Below are 19,288 nucleotides of genomic sequence, written 5' to 3'. Positions count from 1 at the left end.
TGTCTCTGCACGTTCTGCCCAGGCTGACAGGAAGGGAATCTTTCATAATGCACACCAAAGGAGCACCAAGCTCTGGCTTTCTGCTTGGAGAAAGATTTGATTGAATGAATGGAAGGAAAAAAGTCATTTCCACAGCTTAAGACTTTTTATACATTAAAGGGTAGAACTTCCAAGGGCAATGCTTTTTCTTGCGTTCCTCAAGTGTCAGGGGACACATTCTGAAGATGTGATGACAGTCAGGACCGCACTGCTGCTCACTGCTCTGCTCCTGCCACCCAGGAGGATGGTCACAAGGGCTGCACTAGCCTCTGCAGCACTAAGGCACACAGTATGTATGTCATGTTTCATGGGTTTATTCACCCTTTATATTGATTTTTCTAAGCACTTCCTAGCTCATACTTACTTAATAAAGTTGACTATTTCTCCTTATTGGGTATTGAAACACATTTCCACCTTGCAGCAGTAGTTACTGTCATTAACTACAAATTTAACTCTGTGAGTGGCGCCTGGTTCCAAAGAATTATCTGCTCTCAATACAACATATTTATAGCCCATAAGCAATTCTCAAAAGGAAAGCTCCCATGTAGGTAAGTATCACAGGATCCTAATTTTCCCTGCCAACCCAGCATTGTTAGGGACCTCATGGAGTAAACAGCACCAGGCTGACCTTTAACACGTTGGCCCTTGAACCATGAATCATGAATATGAATCAGCTGTCAAGGGCTCCCAGCCTTACAGCCCCCTGCCTAAGTCTGTAACTGTACTCTAAAATCAAGCCAGCAATGGTACTGTTTCAGATCCCACTGCTGTGGGAAGGCTGATGGGCTGTGGCAGGCCCCTGCTGCAGCAGCCAGTGCTGCTCAGCACCACAAACTGAGCAGAACAAAATGGGCTCCTCCTCCAGCCTCTTCAGAGGTACCCTCACACTCCTCCTCAGTGTTGAGCTCACAGTGTTGGTACTGATAGAGTTTGAGGCTAATTTTTGGGTATGACAGTGGATATTATTACCATATTAAAGAAAATGAAGCCCTGCTAACTCAATTATAATTAAAACATAAAGACCTCCAAGGGATGCTTGGCAGCTGATGTAAACTGGTCTACATGAATTTTCATTGACCATTATGCATACAAACATTTTTATTCTTCTCTGGTGAACTGCACAGAATTAGACTGGTCATGTATTAAGGCAGACCTGAAAGCAGAAGTCAAAAAGGTTCACTTTTAGTACAAAATAACCCCAAACAAACAAAACAAATCCGCTCCCCCTTTTTCCTCTGCATCCACTAACCTCAGTGGTGTTATTACAGTTCATATTGGCCTCAGATTTAGCCTGCTCTGAACAAAAATACTGCTGGCAACCACAGTTTGAGGAAGAGTATTTTTGAATGTGCAATGTCTGGTCCCAATTACAGCTACAGCCCAAAGTCAAAAGACAGACAACTCTCAATCTTATACAGACTTTGTGCTGTCTTTGCTACGTTTCTGATGGAAGGCTATGAGCAAAGCTCCAAGGCTCAGTGAGAACACCTTTGAGCATTTTGCATGGTATGTATTTTGCTTGCAAGCTGTGCACTCTTGTTCAGGTGTACTTTAACTCTCTTGCATTGCTGTATTCCACTACAAAGCTGTCATCTTCTAAGAAAGATGAGACTTTCGAATGCTAATATTTAGTTTAAAGCTAGAATACTGAATGTGCAATGACCTTCCAATTCCTTTCAAATGTCATGACTTCAAACTGAAGTAGTGACACATACTAACGAGTACATATACATGGATGTATTAAAAACAAGTGTATTCCTGTGGACTCAAAGTCTGCCCCATCCCTCAGCTGCCCCATGCCTTCCCCCAGCTGAGCCAAGGAACCAGAGCATCAGCATCTGCCTGACCCCAAGCAAAACACTGTCCGGTGGTTGCTTCCAAGAGGAGAGAGCAAGCTCCTGCAGGATGAGATGTGCGCAGGAGTGGCTGCAATATTCAAAGCCATATACTTCAGCAGCAAAGCTGCATGTGGCACAAGAGCTCACTGAGGCTCCAGCTGGACTCCAGCACTTCATACCCAACAAGTTAAATGGCCCGCAGTGTTGTAAAGAAAACCCATCAGCACACCAGTCTGGTTATTTTAAGGCAGCCTAATTGACAGCTATGTGAAAGTTCAGCATTTACTGGTTACCCAGATACACTGAAAACTGGAAAAAAAAAGTAAGAAGTATCTCTCAGTGTTAAGCCTTCTGCGTAGTTTTAAGCTTCATGGCACTGCAGCACTAGTTCTTCTTCCTCTTGCGCTTGGGAAGCAGTTGAACATTTCCTAGTGCATGGGGCCAATGTGACTCCCTTTTGTTAACTCCCGGACCTGAGGAAGCTCTTCTGGAAAAAGCAAAGAAAAAGGAAAATAGGGGTTTGAAGATGCAAATACTAAAGGCTGTATTAAAGTGCTGTAAGCAGTATGTGGCACACACACATGTATGCATTACTGGTGATGGTGAAGAGAAATACTGCTCTGCTGTCTTGTTCGAAGAAGGTGACAGCACACACAAGTCACGCCATCCATCCTGAGCCTGCAGGGACAGTGCGTCTCCTCCTGTCACAGGACCACTGTGGAAGAGGAAGGCGCAGCAGCACCCTCTCAAATTCCTTGTCCATAAATGAGAAGAGCCCCTGGCACTGACTAAATGATTATATCAGAAAAGGTCGACTTGAAAGGGAGTCATCTCCAGCGGCACAGCCACCAAGGAAAAGGACAAGTGGTTTTGGTCACGGTTACCCAAGAAGGAAAGCGCGGGGGACTCCCATCTTTAAACAGGCTTTTTGCCAGATGCTCTTCTCATTTATGGACAAAGAATTTTCCACTGGAAACTCAAAGAAGTGTTTTCTTTTTAGTCATACAGTTAATTTTAAAGAAAATGAAAAGTTAAACTAGCCATATTTAAATTAAGCAGCTAATTTCCATCATTCAGCCTCAGAGCTTAAAATTCCATGTAGTGTTGACATGAAGGATACTGCTCATCTGTCAATAGTTATCACTAATTAAACATGCCTTATAAATGCACTCTTTTTTTGACCATTTGCTAGGATGAATCCATCCTGTAAGGACTATTCATTTGGCTTAAACTGGGAATTCACAACTGGAAACAACAACATAAAACTCCCAAATATATACCAGAAGAGATTAACAGGAACAACCCATGTTGCAGAGTTCAGTTCAGTACCATGATGGAAACAAGAGCTCATCATGTCGAAGGAAGATCCCAGCACTGGTTTATTCTGTACCTCTGGAGAGGCCAGCGTCACCAAGCACACACACCTGCAGACAGTGAACAGGCACACCCCTTCCTAACCACTATTTGCATTATTTAAATTCAAAGCAAATGCTAATGTTGAGTTTTGCTACATCTCTGAGCACAGTGCTGCATTGCCACTAGCAGTCCCACACCAAACTAAACCACACGGGCTAACAGATGAAAGGTTTCATAAATGGATACATAGATGTTTTAAGAGTGTCATGATACAAATTATTTATTTTTTTTTAAATTAAGCTTAAAGCAGCTACTTTCAGCCATACCCATAGGAGCTGCTGCTCTGTGTATCCACAATACCCAGCTCCTGTACATAGGCTGTATCTTATGTTCTAAGTCAAGAAGAATTTGCCTATCCCCATCCAGCTCTGCAGTCTTATGGATGAGCAGAGGATAATTAACCTTGGAGGTTAGGTCATTATGAGCCTCTGGAATGATGCTGGAGAATCACGCTTTTAGGGACAGAATAAGGTATGGAATTGATACACCAACCATCCTCTACAGCACATGGATTTGGCCACTGATGGATGAAGGACCCTGAGCTGGATGGACAACTTGTTCAATGCAGCTTTATAGCCTATTAATTGTCTTTGCTTTCCCACCCCAGGGCTTTGCCAGCTCACAAGCACACAGCAGCCTTGTAGCTCTCCAGACCAGATGGAGCCTTTCAGGTGTGTCCATTTGGCACCAAAGAGAACTGCCTCCTTAGCCACACACTCCAATGAATGGGGGAATGAAATTAACTCCCAATGGTCGGCAGAGCACTCCCGATGGCAAAACCATCAAAACCAGACAAAGCAAGCTAAGGGTTTTTTCCAAAAGCTAACTGCATAATATAAAGCTAAAAACACATTAAACACTTGCTGTTTCTTTCCTTACCATTAATTGCTGCACTTTCCCAGAGACACCACTTGTCTAGAAAGGCTGTGAAAAAGGGGTGTTTCTACAAATTTGTATTGGTTTATTTGAGATCTTCTTGTCAGATACAATTCCCGCAGTTTGGGAAGAGCTGCACTGCTTGCTTACTAATGAGTTGTTGAGGTCTAGCTTGCAGTAACCTATCTATACAGTAAACTGATACAAAGCAATACTTCAGATTCAGTAAATTATTTCAAATATGATCATACAATTACTATACAGAAAGTGCAGTGAGGCAGGAAGCAGACGACAGTGAGCAGAGCAGGCAGGCCAGGCAGCAAGTGTGCTGGTGTATGCCATGGCAGTGGATGGGAGCCCATCCACTAAAAACCTAAAACCCTGATGGTTTTCCATGGCATCTTCTGAAGCTGAAAGTGAAAATCAAAGTTGCATTTGTCCGTACTGCAGATGTGTTTGCTTTGGCACAGCACATTCTCTTAGATGAGGATTCTCCCCCTCTAGTAAAGAAAAAACTAAACTTAATTACTTATTTAAATCCAGAGGATGTTATCTCAAAGTATTTCCAAATGTCCTTGCAGCTTATGATGGCAAAATAAACTCTTGTAGCAGCCTTCATCTCATAGCAAATATCCCACTGACAAAATAATTACATTTACTGGAGTTTAAAGTGCTTGAGGACAACTGATTTTTATTTTTACTTCCGTAAGTACTTTTGCAATCCTGCCTCTATTTATTGGCATTTAATCCACTTTATACATGATCCTACAGATAAATCTCAACTTGTCTTTTTATTACATGCCAATTTTGTTCTATCATGAAGTATCTCACACTCTACCTCTGTTTTGCTGAATTTAGGATAGGATGCAAACATTAGGAAAAAAAATAACACTGAATTAAAGTAGGAATTAGTAAGTTATTTTCTATGCAAATTAAAAAAAGAAAAAAAAAGAAAAAAAAAGAAGGAAACTGAAAAAATGGGGAAGTTAATTTCAACTTTTTGTAATCTAAAGCTTTGTAACTACCACTAAGCCAGAGAAGATATTGGTCACAGAAATCCATTCCAAGAAATAACTGATTAAAATCAATCTAAAGACCCACCCTGCAAATACTATGCCCTTTGTCTTAACTGGGACTGCTCACATGATTTATGGCTGCTTATGTAAGTTTGGAGAGTGCCTAAATAAGATGTTTGTGTAATACTGGAGCCTGAGAAGGCTGCAAGGTATGAACAGCAACACAGCTGCACCACCTCACTTGAATACCCAAATGTCATCACTCTCACAAGAGACCATTAGGATGCCTCAATGCCACTGCCTCTATGCATTTCATTACAGTGACCATTCCTACCAAGCCTTTCAGAAATAAATAACTATGAAATGTCACATTTCACTAGAAAGGCAATAATGTCCAATAATATGACGGTTAATGGGGTCCCACTGTATTATGGGGAACTTGTGGACGATGCAAGATACTCAAAAGGCTCAAAAGGAGAAATATAGCTGCTGGGTGAGGGTGATGGGACACTAAGGGGCATCAACCAGACCAAACCACATGTTTTTCATAGAATGCTCCCAGGAGGGTCAGTTCTAGCAAGGTCTCAGCTGGAACCCCAGAACAAAGTGTATATGGCACACTGGTTTTCCCCTCATCGTTCCCTTCTCCTCTAAAGGAGGCTAGAAAGGGAAAACTAGAGGGATTAGAGGCACAGGGAACAAGGGAACATGACAATGGAAAATCAGTTTCTGTAGCCTTGCTTCCTCTGGAAAAGATAAGGCTGAGAAGAAAAGGCAACAGTTTTCCAAAGTGTAAAATGCATGCTTCTCTCCTTACCAGGCTTATACATGTCACTTGCTTTGCTGCAAAGACAATAATCACCCTTTTAATGCTGGCAGTAGTTAAGCAAATTAACCCTAGGAGACTGCAGAATCCTCATCACTAGACATCTGCATTGAGCCATTGAAGACCCAGAAGCCCCTTTCCCACCATCACAAGTACAGGATTTGTGAAGACAGCATACAAATTACTGGAAGCCCAGTAATTTAACAAAACCCATTTGAGTTCCCAAACTCCATCTGATACTACTTTTACTATAGTTATGAGGAATACTAATGACTGCACCTACGAAACTTCAGAGAGAAAAATATTTTCTTACTCATCTGACACTTTTGTGGCTTTGTCTTGACCTTAACTGAAGACTGTCAGGTATCAGCAAACACCTTCAGACAAGATCACATATACCCTGAAAGTCTGGGGCAAAAAAAGTAGTATTGCCAATCCCAGCTCCTCTGGAAAGCATAATATAGACCCCAAAATGAGACAGAAAATTATCTTTGTCTTCTAAAATGAGTGTCCAGCTAGCTTCCTCTAGCTTTCTCTGGAAGTGGAGGACGATGGCTGCACGCTGCAACCTGCTCACCTGTACTCATCTCACTGCCACAACTGCCTGCTCCAGCAGGCAGCCTGTTCACTGCTCCATCTGGAGCAGAGAGCCCTTCCTAGGGAGCAGCAACGTTCTGAACCCTGTGACTTGGTTCATTCCTCCCCTGAAGTGTCAAAGGTAAAAAACAAAATTCACTAAAAAAACCCCCAACTCTTTTGATGACAAAATACGTAGTTGCATTCACAAAAACATGACTCGGAGACCTATAGACACAAAAATGGGTTAAACAAGCAATTGTCACCAGGAGGTTTTGCTTAATAAGGCGACTTCTGAACGCAGAGTGCATGTCAATGTAATATTAAATGTTCATCAAGCCATGAACCTGCAAAGTCTCAGGCATTTGCATAATCCTATATGCCAGCAACATGCTGAAGTCAACAGAGCTATTCAGATATATAACTGTTTCCAGGAGCATGTGATTCAAATTTTTATGCCTCACCTATTAACACTTACCTACACAAGGATGCTTGCTCAGGATCAGGAACTTAATTTATATCTGAAGGATTAAAACCTTACCATCTGAACTTGAATGGAAAACCACTTATCTGCCAATAAAAGTTAAGTTGCTAACAGCATAGACTAATGAATATATGTGGTTCATGGGGAAAAATAGGCAATGATTCAGGTATACCTATTCAACTCTGGGACTGAGAGGCACAGACCATAGGAAAAAAAGACTAGGTTGAGATGGCTGAAGGACCTGGCTTGTGGAACCAGACAGGGAAGAAGTAAATGCATTCTTCTGAAGGCAGTGAAGGTGATTTTGATTGAACTAGGCATGTTCTTCACACAAAGAAAAAGGCAGTCAACTATTTTAATAATTAACTACAGAAGAGGAAAGAAGCATTTAACTCTGAGCTGTCTTACAAGTGGAATATTGAAAACATGAAGAAAAAAGTTCTCTCCAATGAATGGCTGGAAAGACACACCAAACGTGTGTCTGATCTTTGATATGCTTTCAGAAGGCCTGAAACCAGGATGCTCGTGTACATGGGATGGCACCAGCCTCAGAGCTGAACAGCAGTAAGTCACCACAACGGAGCCCTGTGAGTCTGGAAACTTCTGGGAGTCCCATGGTCTCCCAGGTGCATCTCCTTGTGCAGTAAGGATGCAAGACTGATTATTTCAGGGGTTTTAAAACAGATTCAACTTTGGTTCACGTTCATTTTAATTAGGGTAAGAACACATTTGTACTCCTACACTTTAATCCACTGGTCACATGGCACAGTGCCACCACCATTAAGAATGCAAAGCAAATGTACTTGACCTTCTACAGAAACGTGCAAATGTTAGTACTTTAGTAAATCAGATCCTTTCCTGTATCTTGTGATGCATTTTGTAATAAGGAGGGATAAGAATATCCTGACTACATACTACATAGTCATTTATGCCCACCCGTGGTGAAGTCATACATTGTAATGGTATTTCTAGCACCCTGCCTTACTTGTTCCTCACACACCAAGGTACACTTTGAGGTGTGTGGGGAACTTGTATTTCAACAGTGCACAGTTAATGACTGAAGCTACATCTATATTTAGGAGTGAAACTGAGCTATGACTTAATGACAAAGTCACAATAAAAGCCTTTCATCAAATCCACATTAATTTTTAGGCATTCAGATCCAATACTGCCCAAGGAACTGACCCAAACCTGCAATTAACTTGGCATCATCTGTGGCTACTTGACATCCGTACCAGAGAACTGTGAGATTTTCAGTAAGTGCTCACCTAGAGATTACTGAGAGCTTGAAACCTCAGAACCATCAGATACACAGCAATATGAACTTATGTCATCCCAATTATATTATTCCACAGCCATTGGATTTGTTACTTAACAGAGGAAAAAAAGCAAGAAAAAAAAAGCTGTTGAAAGCTCAGAACACACTGAAATTGTGCTTAAGTCAGTTTCAGGAAAGGAACGAAGTTTCACTAAAAATATACTCCAGACTGCCACTAACATATCCCTACACTGCTCCTTTTGGGCAACTTTTATTACAAATTAATAGCGAGGATGTTGTATACAAATACTTGGGTTTATTATTTAGTTCTGTCTTCTAATCTCTGTCTCAAAAAGAGACAATTATGGAATTGTCATTAAAAGCTTAAAAAAAGCTTTAAAAAAAACCCCAACCCAAAGACTATTTCTTCTAAATACAGAATATGAATGTTTACTGCTTCCTTATTAGATCTGTCATGTAAATAAAAAGGCCCAACCACGATTCCCACTGACAAAGGTATGATATCCTGGTGCAGGACTTCACCTATTCACACGGGTCTCTCACTGCCTGCTAACACTTAACTGCAGCTGAAGAAGCTGTTATGGTCAGACAAGCTTCAGCTGAAGCTCAAACAGATGAGAAGGCTGCTTCCAGAAACCAAAGCTATAGATTTCAATTGAGACCCAGCTGTTCCATCTCACTTCCATAACTTTTTCATCTGTCCAGGGATAAATAAAGGGTGAGCTTTACATGGTCTAATTAAGGTTGGTTTACATGGTCTAATTCTCTTTCAGATACCTGCAACCTGAAATTGTTTGAAACCTGTAAATCTCCTGTTGAGAACACTGGCAAACACTAAAAAGAAAACAGCCACAAACAGGCAGTGGAAAGATTCAGCCTTGCTCATCTCACTCCGACAAACCACCACAGGACCATCATGGGTTACAGACACGGATCCCAAACTGAATTTTCACAGTGCAGGTGTACTGCCACAGGCCTGGCATCCTGTTCTTGCTGGGGAGTGAGGAGGGGAGATAAAAAGCAGGGATCTTTCCCACTCTCCCAGGAATGCACTGCATGAATGAAGTTAAGATTAAGGTATGCTTTCACTGCTGAGCAAAGAACAGCCTGTTCCTATTTCTTTCACTGAAGCTTTAGCTTGAATTTAACCCTTGTAGAGACACCAGAAACTCCTAATCTAAACTGTGGAAATGCATAAAATGGATGGTATTTTTTAGAAGGACTGAAAATCACATTTGACAAAAATGAATCATTCACATAAAGAAAAAATATTTCAGCTAACAAAACGATCCTTTTAAGGATCATACTCTGGAACAATACTGGCTTGTCCTTCGGAATGTAAAGCTAAGAGCAATAACAAGGATTTGCATCTAACATACTAAGGAAGCATAAAGAAGTGTATTCTCCATGCTCACACCTGTAACTAAATGAAGACACTTCCCCTTGGTCTCACTCTGCAGACACCTCAGTGAGTTCCAGAATGAGACCTGTCACCAGCAGAGCTGGTACTTCAAAAATGAGATTCTGTAGGGCATACAGTAATGCTTTGGAATGTTCAGTCCTTGTGCCTTCCTGTCAAATAATGCCATTTAGGATTTATAGGTATTAGAAGACATAAAAGTCTGAATATGGCCTATTTAGAAGTATTCCTACCAGTACAAAATGTGCACTTGAGCCCAGTCCATCAGTAGATCTTTCAAACTTCAGCAAGAAACACCTAATGAAAATATGCTATCTAATAGAGGAATTCAAGTTGCCCATTAGCTAAGAGATTTTGTTCTACATGCAAAAACCTTGCTCCTCATAATACTAACCCACTGGCAAATGTTTAATGTACTCCAGAGGCAAGACAGCAATATAACTCAAAGCCAGCAGTTCAAATATCTGGAAGGCTTAACTATAACACAACATACAGCAAAGATAAACAACATTCAAACTACCAATTTTGCTACTGTGCTACTTTACAAAGAGCATCCATCAGCTGTTGCACCTTCCCTTTTCTGCTTGTTTGGTTTTGAGAATTTGCAAAATACAACTACCCTTGCAAGAAAAAAATTACTTCGGACACAGAACGAAGCAGAAATCTCATTTAGTTTAAGGCTAGCTTTACTGGTTTATAATCCGCCCATTTCTAGCTCTGATGCCTGTCTTTTTCCACAGCAGAATAGTAATTACCTCATGTTCAAAAGTGTATTAAAACACAAAGCCAAAAACTGGAGCGTTCCAGTCACTTGGTTCTCTTGCTTTGCAAATATATGATTATTAACTCTTATAAAAATAAAGTAAGAGAGATGATATCTTTCTGGCATAAGTCAACTGCTACAAAATCTGGGCTGGTGATGAAATATACCATCTGCCTGTTCTTTGGTATGCTGGCCTGTGCCTTCCTGTGGTAAGTTTGCCAAAGCAGAGCCCTCATTTGACCTACCATGCCACTCAGCATCCTGCAGGATACAGTTCTGCACTGAACAGAAAGGATAACTTTGATGAAAGTTGTAGATCTGCTTTACTTAACATTCTTCTGCACTTACCAATTTGAGCAAACTTTATTACCACTCAAGTTAAAACCACCACATGACCAAGAAGTTTCCTGGGTGAAATTATCAGAGGAACAAATGATTTTGTTATGGATGTATAATCACAACTAACATTAACATCCATTAAGGGACAAACACTCCATTAAAGAACTCTAGTGCTGTTTTCAGTACTGGCATTCCCATTTCTTCTTCCACTAAGGAACATGTTTTTCCAACTTGTGCAACAAGCCACAGACGCCAAACCCGTAAGCCATAGCATATTATCTCCTGTACTGCAGAAAACGATTGTGCCAACTGGCACCTCCAGTATGGAGTTCAGGGAGCACAATAAAAAAGAGCAGACAATAATTTGATTGTACCACCACCAAAATTAATTGCAAGTCACTGTCTGTCTGCAGATAAAGAAACGCTAGTCCACCACCTGCAAGACTGGAGCTGGCAGTTTCCAAAGATATGGAAAATATGACTGGGAAGGTGAAGACTGTTTGCTGGCTATTTGATTTTACAAAATTTCTCCAAAATGCTTTTAAACTGGATTTTATTAACATGTTTGGTAGACTAGTTACTACCTAGAAAATTAGCACTAGATCATAGAATCATAGAATAGTTAGGGTTGGAAAGGACCTTAAGATCATCTAGTTCCAACCTCCCTGCCATATATTCCAGGCATTACATGAACAATTAAAATCTCATTAGAAGTATGTTAAATATCCTCCTACACGAAGTACAAAATCATCAAAACCTAAGATTTCCCTCAATAAAAGAGGCTGCAATGAATCCTTACAGAAAACACTGAGAAAGTACACAGTTCCCTATGGCAGTTAATTACAGTTCTCCCATTAAGTGCAGGTTTGTTTTAAAAATATAGACCTCATTACGGTTCCCTGTGCTAGTGCAGAGTGATTTACTCTGCTGCTGTTACCGCCTGGCCTGCTCCTGAGCCCTCACAAACCAGCAGAGCCCCACAACATCTGCTGGGTACAGTTTCCAGCCCCACGTTCCCCTACCTCACTTGCAAGTCCTCCAGTTCTGGTAGGCACAGTTCCCCCATTCCTGCTTAAGCATAATTCAGAGCCACAAATCCTTATTTTATAGTCAACTCACTGAGAAATAGGCAGCTGAGATTAATACTTCACAGGTAATGGAATTATGCAATGAGGTGGCTACCAAGGACTTCAGTTGATCCCTCATCTCATGATCCCTGACCCAGTTCATCAGTCATATATAAATCTTGCAGCAGATGCAAAGATACCTGTGAGAGAGCTGTGGCTGCTTGTTCTTTAATACATGGCAGCAGCAGCAGATCATCACCACCAAAAGAGACTAGCAATACGTACAACCAAGTATTTTTTTCTTTGCTTCCCCTCTCAAGGGGTCACTTGCAGGTACTACAAAATAAAAGGCACTTGTGAGTGTTCTTCCAGCAAACACCTTCCCAAAGCAATGCCTCCCTTTACAAGAATGGCTCTGTGATTACCTTCTCCAGTGAAGCACTCTACCTCTGACGCCAATGTAATCAAAGCCTTACCAATGCTACTGTTAAAGCTCCTTTAAAATCCACACATTTTAAGAGAATTTCAAATGTTACTCTATCATTAATCAGGAATTTTAGGAGCTGTCACAACATATTGACCACATATGTATGCAACAGATAACAAATTGTGTCATACTCTAAAAAGCAGACTACAAGAATTAAACACAGTAAGGTTCACATCACGCTGCTAAGATCAACTACCAAAGTGGATGTGATATTCAGAGATCTCAGATCAAACCAGTGTCAGCTGCAAGGGTAAACTGTACTGCTTTTGCACACTCTACCAGTCTTTGTTCCTGTTTCTTTGTATAACTACACAACCTTTCAGTTGATATCACACTACACTATTCCAAATTTCACTATAACTGCACACCTTTATCACCCACACAGACCCCTGTATTTCCTCTCCATCTTCATGTATTTCATTTGGTTACTTCAGGAATCCTTGGATGGTTTCTTAGCATTTCTTTGTACAAAACCTTGCACAGCTAGACCCAAAATTTAAATATTACCACTATACAGTACAAATAAGATGTTAAGATTTTAAAAACAAGAAGGTGCTCTTCTCTCTTCAAAAAGTAAATCAAAACAGATGCTGCAATTCCAGCATGTTCAATTTGACGTAGATGTGAGTGACAACAATGCAACTTTTAATACAGTAAGATCAGATTCGCTTATTCTTCCACAAATATCAGTTCCCTCATTATTATTTTTTAAACATATATTCATATTAAAATATACTTCAGAACAATGATTTTCAACTGGTCAGCTGACCCAGATTTTCAACTTAGAGCACCCAGGTATTCAGGGATCCAAAAATACTGACTAAACTGTGATGATTCTCTGAAGGTTCTCCACGAACCTGACTCTTCAGAGGCATTTGCTTTCCCTGCAGAAATGTGTAGTATTCCACAGACTGGAAACTACTACCTAAGTCAGTCACTAGGACTTTACCACTCATATTCTACTTACTCATCAGAGGAAGCTGAACGTGTCTCAAATCCTTCCAAATCTCTCAAAATGTCTGAACTGGAGCTTAAAGGGAAAATAAAACAGATGTAAATTATTTCAGTCACAGAGGCTACTTAAGTCAGGGTGTTATCAAATTCAGCTATCACTACTGCACCAACACTGGAAGAATCTGTGTGTGTAGATACATGCAGACATGCACACACACACGTATGTAAACTACAGGTATGAGTTTAGCAATGTCGGTCAGACCCCTTCTCAAAGTTTCAAAGAAACCAATTCCACAGATGATTTCAGCCTGCAATTTAAATAAGAATTTTTATCAAATTTCAATAAAATCTGAATTAAGTGAACATAATTCTTAGGTCAAATGTTGATAAATAACTTTTATTGCATGTTCAGGTTCCATGACATAAACTATTGCAAAGCTCTTAAGTATATGCCAAATTGCAGGGTTGCAGAAATCAGCTGGGAAAATGGTGTTTTCTGGAAGCTATCCTTCAAAAAGATGTCTGTCAGCTCAATCTGTACCTCATTACAGAAATTACATCACAAAGCATGTTACACAAACAGTTGAGAGAGATTCTACTGTAAACCATGGGACAAGCAGTTAGATACCAGTTCTCTTGGATTGACTTTAAAAGGTTTTAAAAGCAAATGAATGCTCTGTTGTTAGAAGACAGCAGACATAAATTGTAAAAATACATTCCCCAAGTCATAACTTTATACACAGATTACATGTTTGTTCTAAACACATATTAAGGAAAACAGACCAAAAATACCCAGCATGGCAAAGTGGAATCTTCATAATATGGATGATTGCTGAGGTTTATAAATGGCATTTCTGCCAAAAAAAAAAAGTTTTAACAAACAACATGTCTCATACCAGAGAGACTGTCTTTGTGTAGAAGACCCATGCAGTGGTTTAGTGGGCACTTCTCAAAGGTGGAGTCACATTTTCAGTCCCTGGTAGAACGGAAGGTGGAAGCATCTCACTGCCCACTTTGGCCCCAGCACCCCTCAAAGGGTGGGCACTATGGTCTGCTGCCCTCTTGTACCATTTCAGTATTGTCTTTGCTTTGCACTGTCCCTGTTGGAGTTACAAATCAAAAAGCAATAACCGTTTTGTGCACCACTTCCATTCCCCAGGTGCAGGACAGCAGTCCAACACTGGCTCTCTACCTGGTTCACAGATTGAGAACAGGAGTTCACCAAAACACTGATTATTCATAACACATTGCATCATTAGAGAGAAGATAATAATTCCAATAGGAGAAGGAATTTAAACCCCAAGGATGCTGTCAGGCAGCTGACAATGTTCAGGGTGCATTAAGAATGGTTTGCGTGCACCCTGATCGTTCATGGAGAGCCCTCTGGGTATAAGAGCTCTTGCAGGCAGTCAGCTTGGCTGCTCCCACTCAGCCAGTTTGTCGCTGTCACCCTGGGCTCTCACAATCACAGACACGGTTGGTGGCTCCCAGTTCCCCACCCTGCTGGTCAGCACATCCTGCTGCCTGTCCATCCCTCTGAAGAGGGATTCATCAGATGTGACTGTGGTGATAATTATAGAACCACCAACAGATTACATTAGAAAAACCTTTCAACACATGCATATTTAGTCATAAAAATAAAAAGGCAAAAGATACCAAAAATATACATAAAGAACTGGTGCCATATGGTGAAAATTATTTTGAACAAGACGGAATTAGAAGTTTCATGTACAATTTTAGAAAATCCGATCATTTCCTGCAAATTTTAATGAGTGGCTGCATAAATCTACCAAATTACAAGCATTACCCAACAGAGCAGTTTTAAGATGGAAACAAAGTCACCTGAAATTAAAAGCAATGCCTGCACTTATAGGGGAAAAATGTTTCCTCCTGCACCAATTACAAATACTACTGCTCCCAACAACCAGCAGAGCAGCAGGCACTGCCCAGAGCCCAGCCCAACACATGAGTGCCCGCACAGAGGCAAAGAAGCCCTGGGATGCAGTCAAGGGGAAGGAAGAGGATCACTGTATCTTCCTCAAAGTATTGGTTCAGTATGGCTACAACCTGGTAATACAGTTGACTGCTAACCTGTTTTGTTCTCTCTAAAGTCCATCAAAACCTCATTTTGGATACACAAACTGGATGCCAAGGAATGAGTTATTATATTTCTGAATCCTATTCCGATGTTCCAGTCACATTTAAAAAAAAAAAAAGGAGGGGGACAACACAAGGGCCTATGTGCATGCTTTCAGTCCCCTAAAATAGAAAAAGAACAGGTCTGATGCCCGAACATGATGTACTTGCTTGTGTTATTATCATTTATTACCAACTGCGTTTGTCACAAGCAAAACAATAGAAGTGAAAAAACCTGGCTAACGCTCAGAACAATAATGCAAGTTCATAATTCACAAGTGTAATTCACAGTCTATGCCTACCAAATCATTTTAAAACAGAGCACAAAATGTCCTGGAGTGAGTTACCACCTTGGCCTATACGTGTAGACGTGAATGGGCTATCGACTCATGAGTGATCAGTCCCCCAGCAAACCAAATTAACTCCTGCGCTGTAATTGCCTTGACAGATGGAGGATGTATGAACGTAACTGTGCAAAACCAAGCTGCGGGGTTATGAACTTTCCAGCTGTAGCTTGAAAGCCCTTTGTTTTGGAATTTCTTCAAATAATCCATTGTTTCAAGCCAACCACTCTACGAAATAGTTTTCTGCATCTAGTCTCTCTAAATCAACTTCTTTTACAAAGACTGAGCAATTGTCTGATTTTGAGTTGAAGTGATTATATACCTGTCTTCCACATGCAGTGGAAACAAACTGTTTGCAAATTAAAAACCAACCAACCAACCAAACCTCCTTAAATATGCCAGACAGTTAAACAATTAAAAAAATCATTTTCAACTAAGCAAAAGGATTTTTGACCACCAACTGAATTCATACCTTAAAAGAAAACTCCTAAGCTCTTCTTATCATTGAATGAGTAGCCCTTAAACTGAAGAAAATTAATTAAATAAAGAAGGAACAGCTACTTCATTACAGGTGTTATTTCTATACATTTTAGCCTTCGGGGACCAAAGAGATCACAGAATTTAGAATAGTTTCATTCATTTTTTCAGTATTTTCTGCCCATTCAACATCCCATAGATATCTACCTATACTGAGGCCAGACAAAACAAAACACATCCTCAGACTTTATTCAGCCTCCAAATCAGAAGCAATTTCCCACAAGAGATTTTCTGTTCTGTTCTTTACTAAAGGTCATTGTTCTATCCTAAGATTTTACTTATCAGTTCCAGATGAGTACATTTTTATAGCAAAACCATTAAAGTTCTGAAACTTAACTGCTCAGGATGCAAAAGGCTGACAGAGCAGGTGACAGGGTGTGAAGAGATTTCTTTTCCTGGACTTGTTCCTGTCTCCATGTTGAGAGTGCAGTAACCTCCAGTGACTTGGGCAGCTCCCCAACTCTGCCTCACTTTTCTGCAGAGTTAGTTTCTTCTGAGCACTTATAGGCAACCAAGAGTAAACTATTCCTTTCCTGACCATCATTTGGACTGGACTTCCAATCCCAACCCTTTCTTTTTATTAAGATAAAGAGACCACCTTAAAATAGAGAGAAAAAGGCTGACGTAAGTGTGAATAACATGTCTTGTTCTAAAAATGAAAGGAGCAAACGTCTCTTTGAATTTGTTTATTTTAAAGGCAGATTAAGTTCCTTCTTGGCTTCACGGTGACCAGACAGGGTCCTTTAATCAGCCCATGCTGCTGGGCATTATGTACTGAGCTCTGGCACGTGCATTGTGCATTTTCTTTTTCCTCAGTGCTGACATCAGAAATGAATTACAGTCTGTCTCATTTTATCAATGTCATTTGAAGGTGAATGCCCAGCCACAAGGAGTGAGGGAAAATGGTTTTCTCCACCTTGCAACCCTGCTTCCCCTTTGACCTGCCTGTGATGAACAGTATGAGCTTGTTGCTGGAGTGGCTGTAAGTCCTGTCTAACATCCAAGATTTAACTGTTTACTACAAAGGCTTCCCTGGCTTCCCACTACCTCCTCTTCAAAGCATGCGTCCCCGGTACCACTGAGCTTCATCCTCCTCTCTTTGGAGGACAGCAGATTTGCCAGGCTTGGACCTTCTCAACAACCCCCCATGGCTCTCATCTACACTAAACATTACAAAAGCTCCTCTGTTTTTCTTGACTCTAGGCATTCCTGGCTTCCAGTGGCCTCCTCTGCAGCTCGACAGTGTGCCCTTGAGGCTCTGCTTTTAGAAAAGAAAAACATCTGCTAGATCCATTTTAACTGCTTTCATTCGCATTATGGCAAGTGATGTCCAGACCCCATGCCTCTAGACTAGGGACTAATGCCTGTCTGAGTACATGCCACAATATAATCTTTTCCCCATATACATCTGAGGTCATCAGCTGTTGCTGTTTGAAATGACTTCTCCAGGACACTATTTACCATGTCTCACAGTTCCTGGCCATTTGATACAGCGCACATTTTTTGGAAGAAAGGTATGAATCAACAACACAACAGATAAGTATCATCATCTTTCCAGAATGAACCCATATTTGAGGTCAAAAATCAAAGATAAAACACACTTATCTAACGTCAGAATATACATAATCTCTGAGCCAAAGTAGTTTAAGATTTATTAAGTCAAAAATGTACTGAAAAAGGCAGTTATTCCCCTGATCAACACACTTTCATATACTTCGCTCATTTGACAGTGATGGCCAGCCTAGGGATCAGCACACTTTCTTTAAATTCTGACTGCCAGGGAAGAGCTTGCACAGCTTTCCACCGTTCCTTCCTGTCAATGGACAAACTGATGTCTACCAAGAGGTTTTCAGAGGATTGCTGCTACCCGGTGAACTGCAAACTAACTGAAGCACAGCTTCCTATTTCTACCTCTGCTTCTGCTCATGAGCTAAACCCCAGACTCTGCAAAGCACATAAATCCAAGAATAAGTGACTAGCTAGATCCAGATCTTAGATTGTGATCAATAGCTCCGAACTTAATGCCAAGAAGCCCCATTTACTGCAAACGAGGCCCCTTACTTGGGCATCAATCTAACCTGGCAGAAGCTGCAGTCACTCTGTGCATTCCAACGGCAGAACGATTTATGCAAGCTGTAGAAAATAGCACTTCTCCACCAGGATTTCAAAATTAAATCACTGTGTTTCAGTGTACACCTAAGTATCCCAAACAAGGCCAACAGTATATATTGTCTACTGTTGCAAGTCCTCCACTCTAGTCATCAAGCACAAACATTTTCTTCTAACATAAAGTTTTCAAGAAAAATAATTTGCTTAAATACCTATTATCCCTATTATATAAAATGCTTTTAATAGAATATTTCCTCTACACAGTTCATTAACCAGCTTATCATTGTCCCTCCTAGCTTCTTTTCTAAGTTTCCTATTGTTTAAGTAGTTGCATAAAATTTGGCTTCAGTCCCAGAAAGTAAAAGGACACAACAGGACTATTTATATGGAGAACTAAAGCTCTGTGAAAGCTTTATGTATGACTTCATAGCTTTGAAAAATCATCCTTTAAAAGTCATGGCTTTGTTTTGGTGTTTATCTGTTGTGCATGTTTTGCTCCCTTGGTGGGATCATGAATTTATGTGCACATTTTGCTCCCTTGGTGGGATCATCAAAACACATTTCAGTCAATAATATAATCTCTGTTCATGGCCCATATCTTTTTGCCAGCAGGTGTAAAACCTTTCACTTTCTCAATTAAAGTATCAACTTTGAATAATATCAGTACAACAGTGATTACTGTACAATGTATGAATTTAGAACATTGACCAACTGCTCCTTAGAAAATATTGACCCAAGACTGACAAAAGAGAGAAGGCCCTGAGAAGGAGAAAAGAGTCCCT

The 19,288-nt window shown here is 40.5% G+C and overlaps 1 protein-coding gene across 1 annotated transcript in view; it reads right to left on the bottom strand.

The window, feature by feature from the left end:
- Window positions 1–1,208: 1,208 nt before the first annotated feature.
- RAD18 (RAD18 E3 ubiquitin protein ligase) overlaps window positions 1,209–19,288 on the bottom strand; it is a 54,974-nt gene continuing 36,894 nt past the window's right edge. Inside the window, exons 12-13 of the mRNA XM_061362504.1 lie at window positions 13,394–13,456; window positions 1,209–2,364 (exon numbers count right to left, since the gene is read on the bottom strand). Of these exons, the coding sequence (XP_061218488.1) occupies window positions 2,262–2,364; window positions 13,394–13,456 (166 nt within the window). The 3' untranslated portion in view covers window positions 1,209–2,261. The remainder of the gene's footprint in view (window positions 2,365–13,393; window positions 13,457–19,288) is intronic.

This window comes from Neopsephotus bourkii, unplaced genomic scaffold (assembly GCF_033783945.1).
Source record: "Neopsephotus bourkii isolate Nb327-2 ecotype Australia unplaced genomic scaffold, CSIRO-AGI_Nbou_v1 NB_1120, whole genome shotgun sequence".
Taxonomy (NCBI): Eukaryota; Metazoa; Chordata; class Aves; order Psittaciformes; family Psittacidae; genus Neopsephotus; species Neopsephotus bourkii.
Note: the sequence above shows the minus strand (reverse complement) of the source record. Positions and strands in the feature narration are given on the sequence as shown.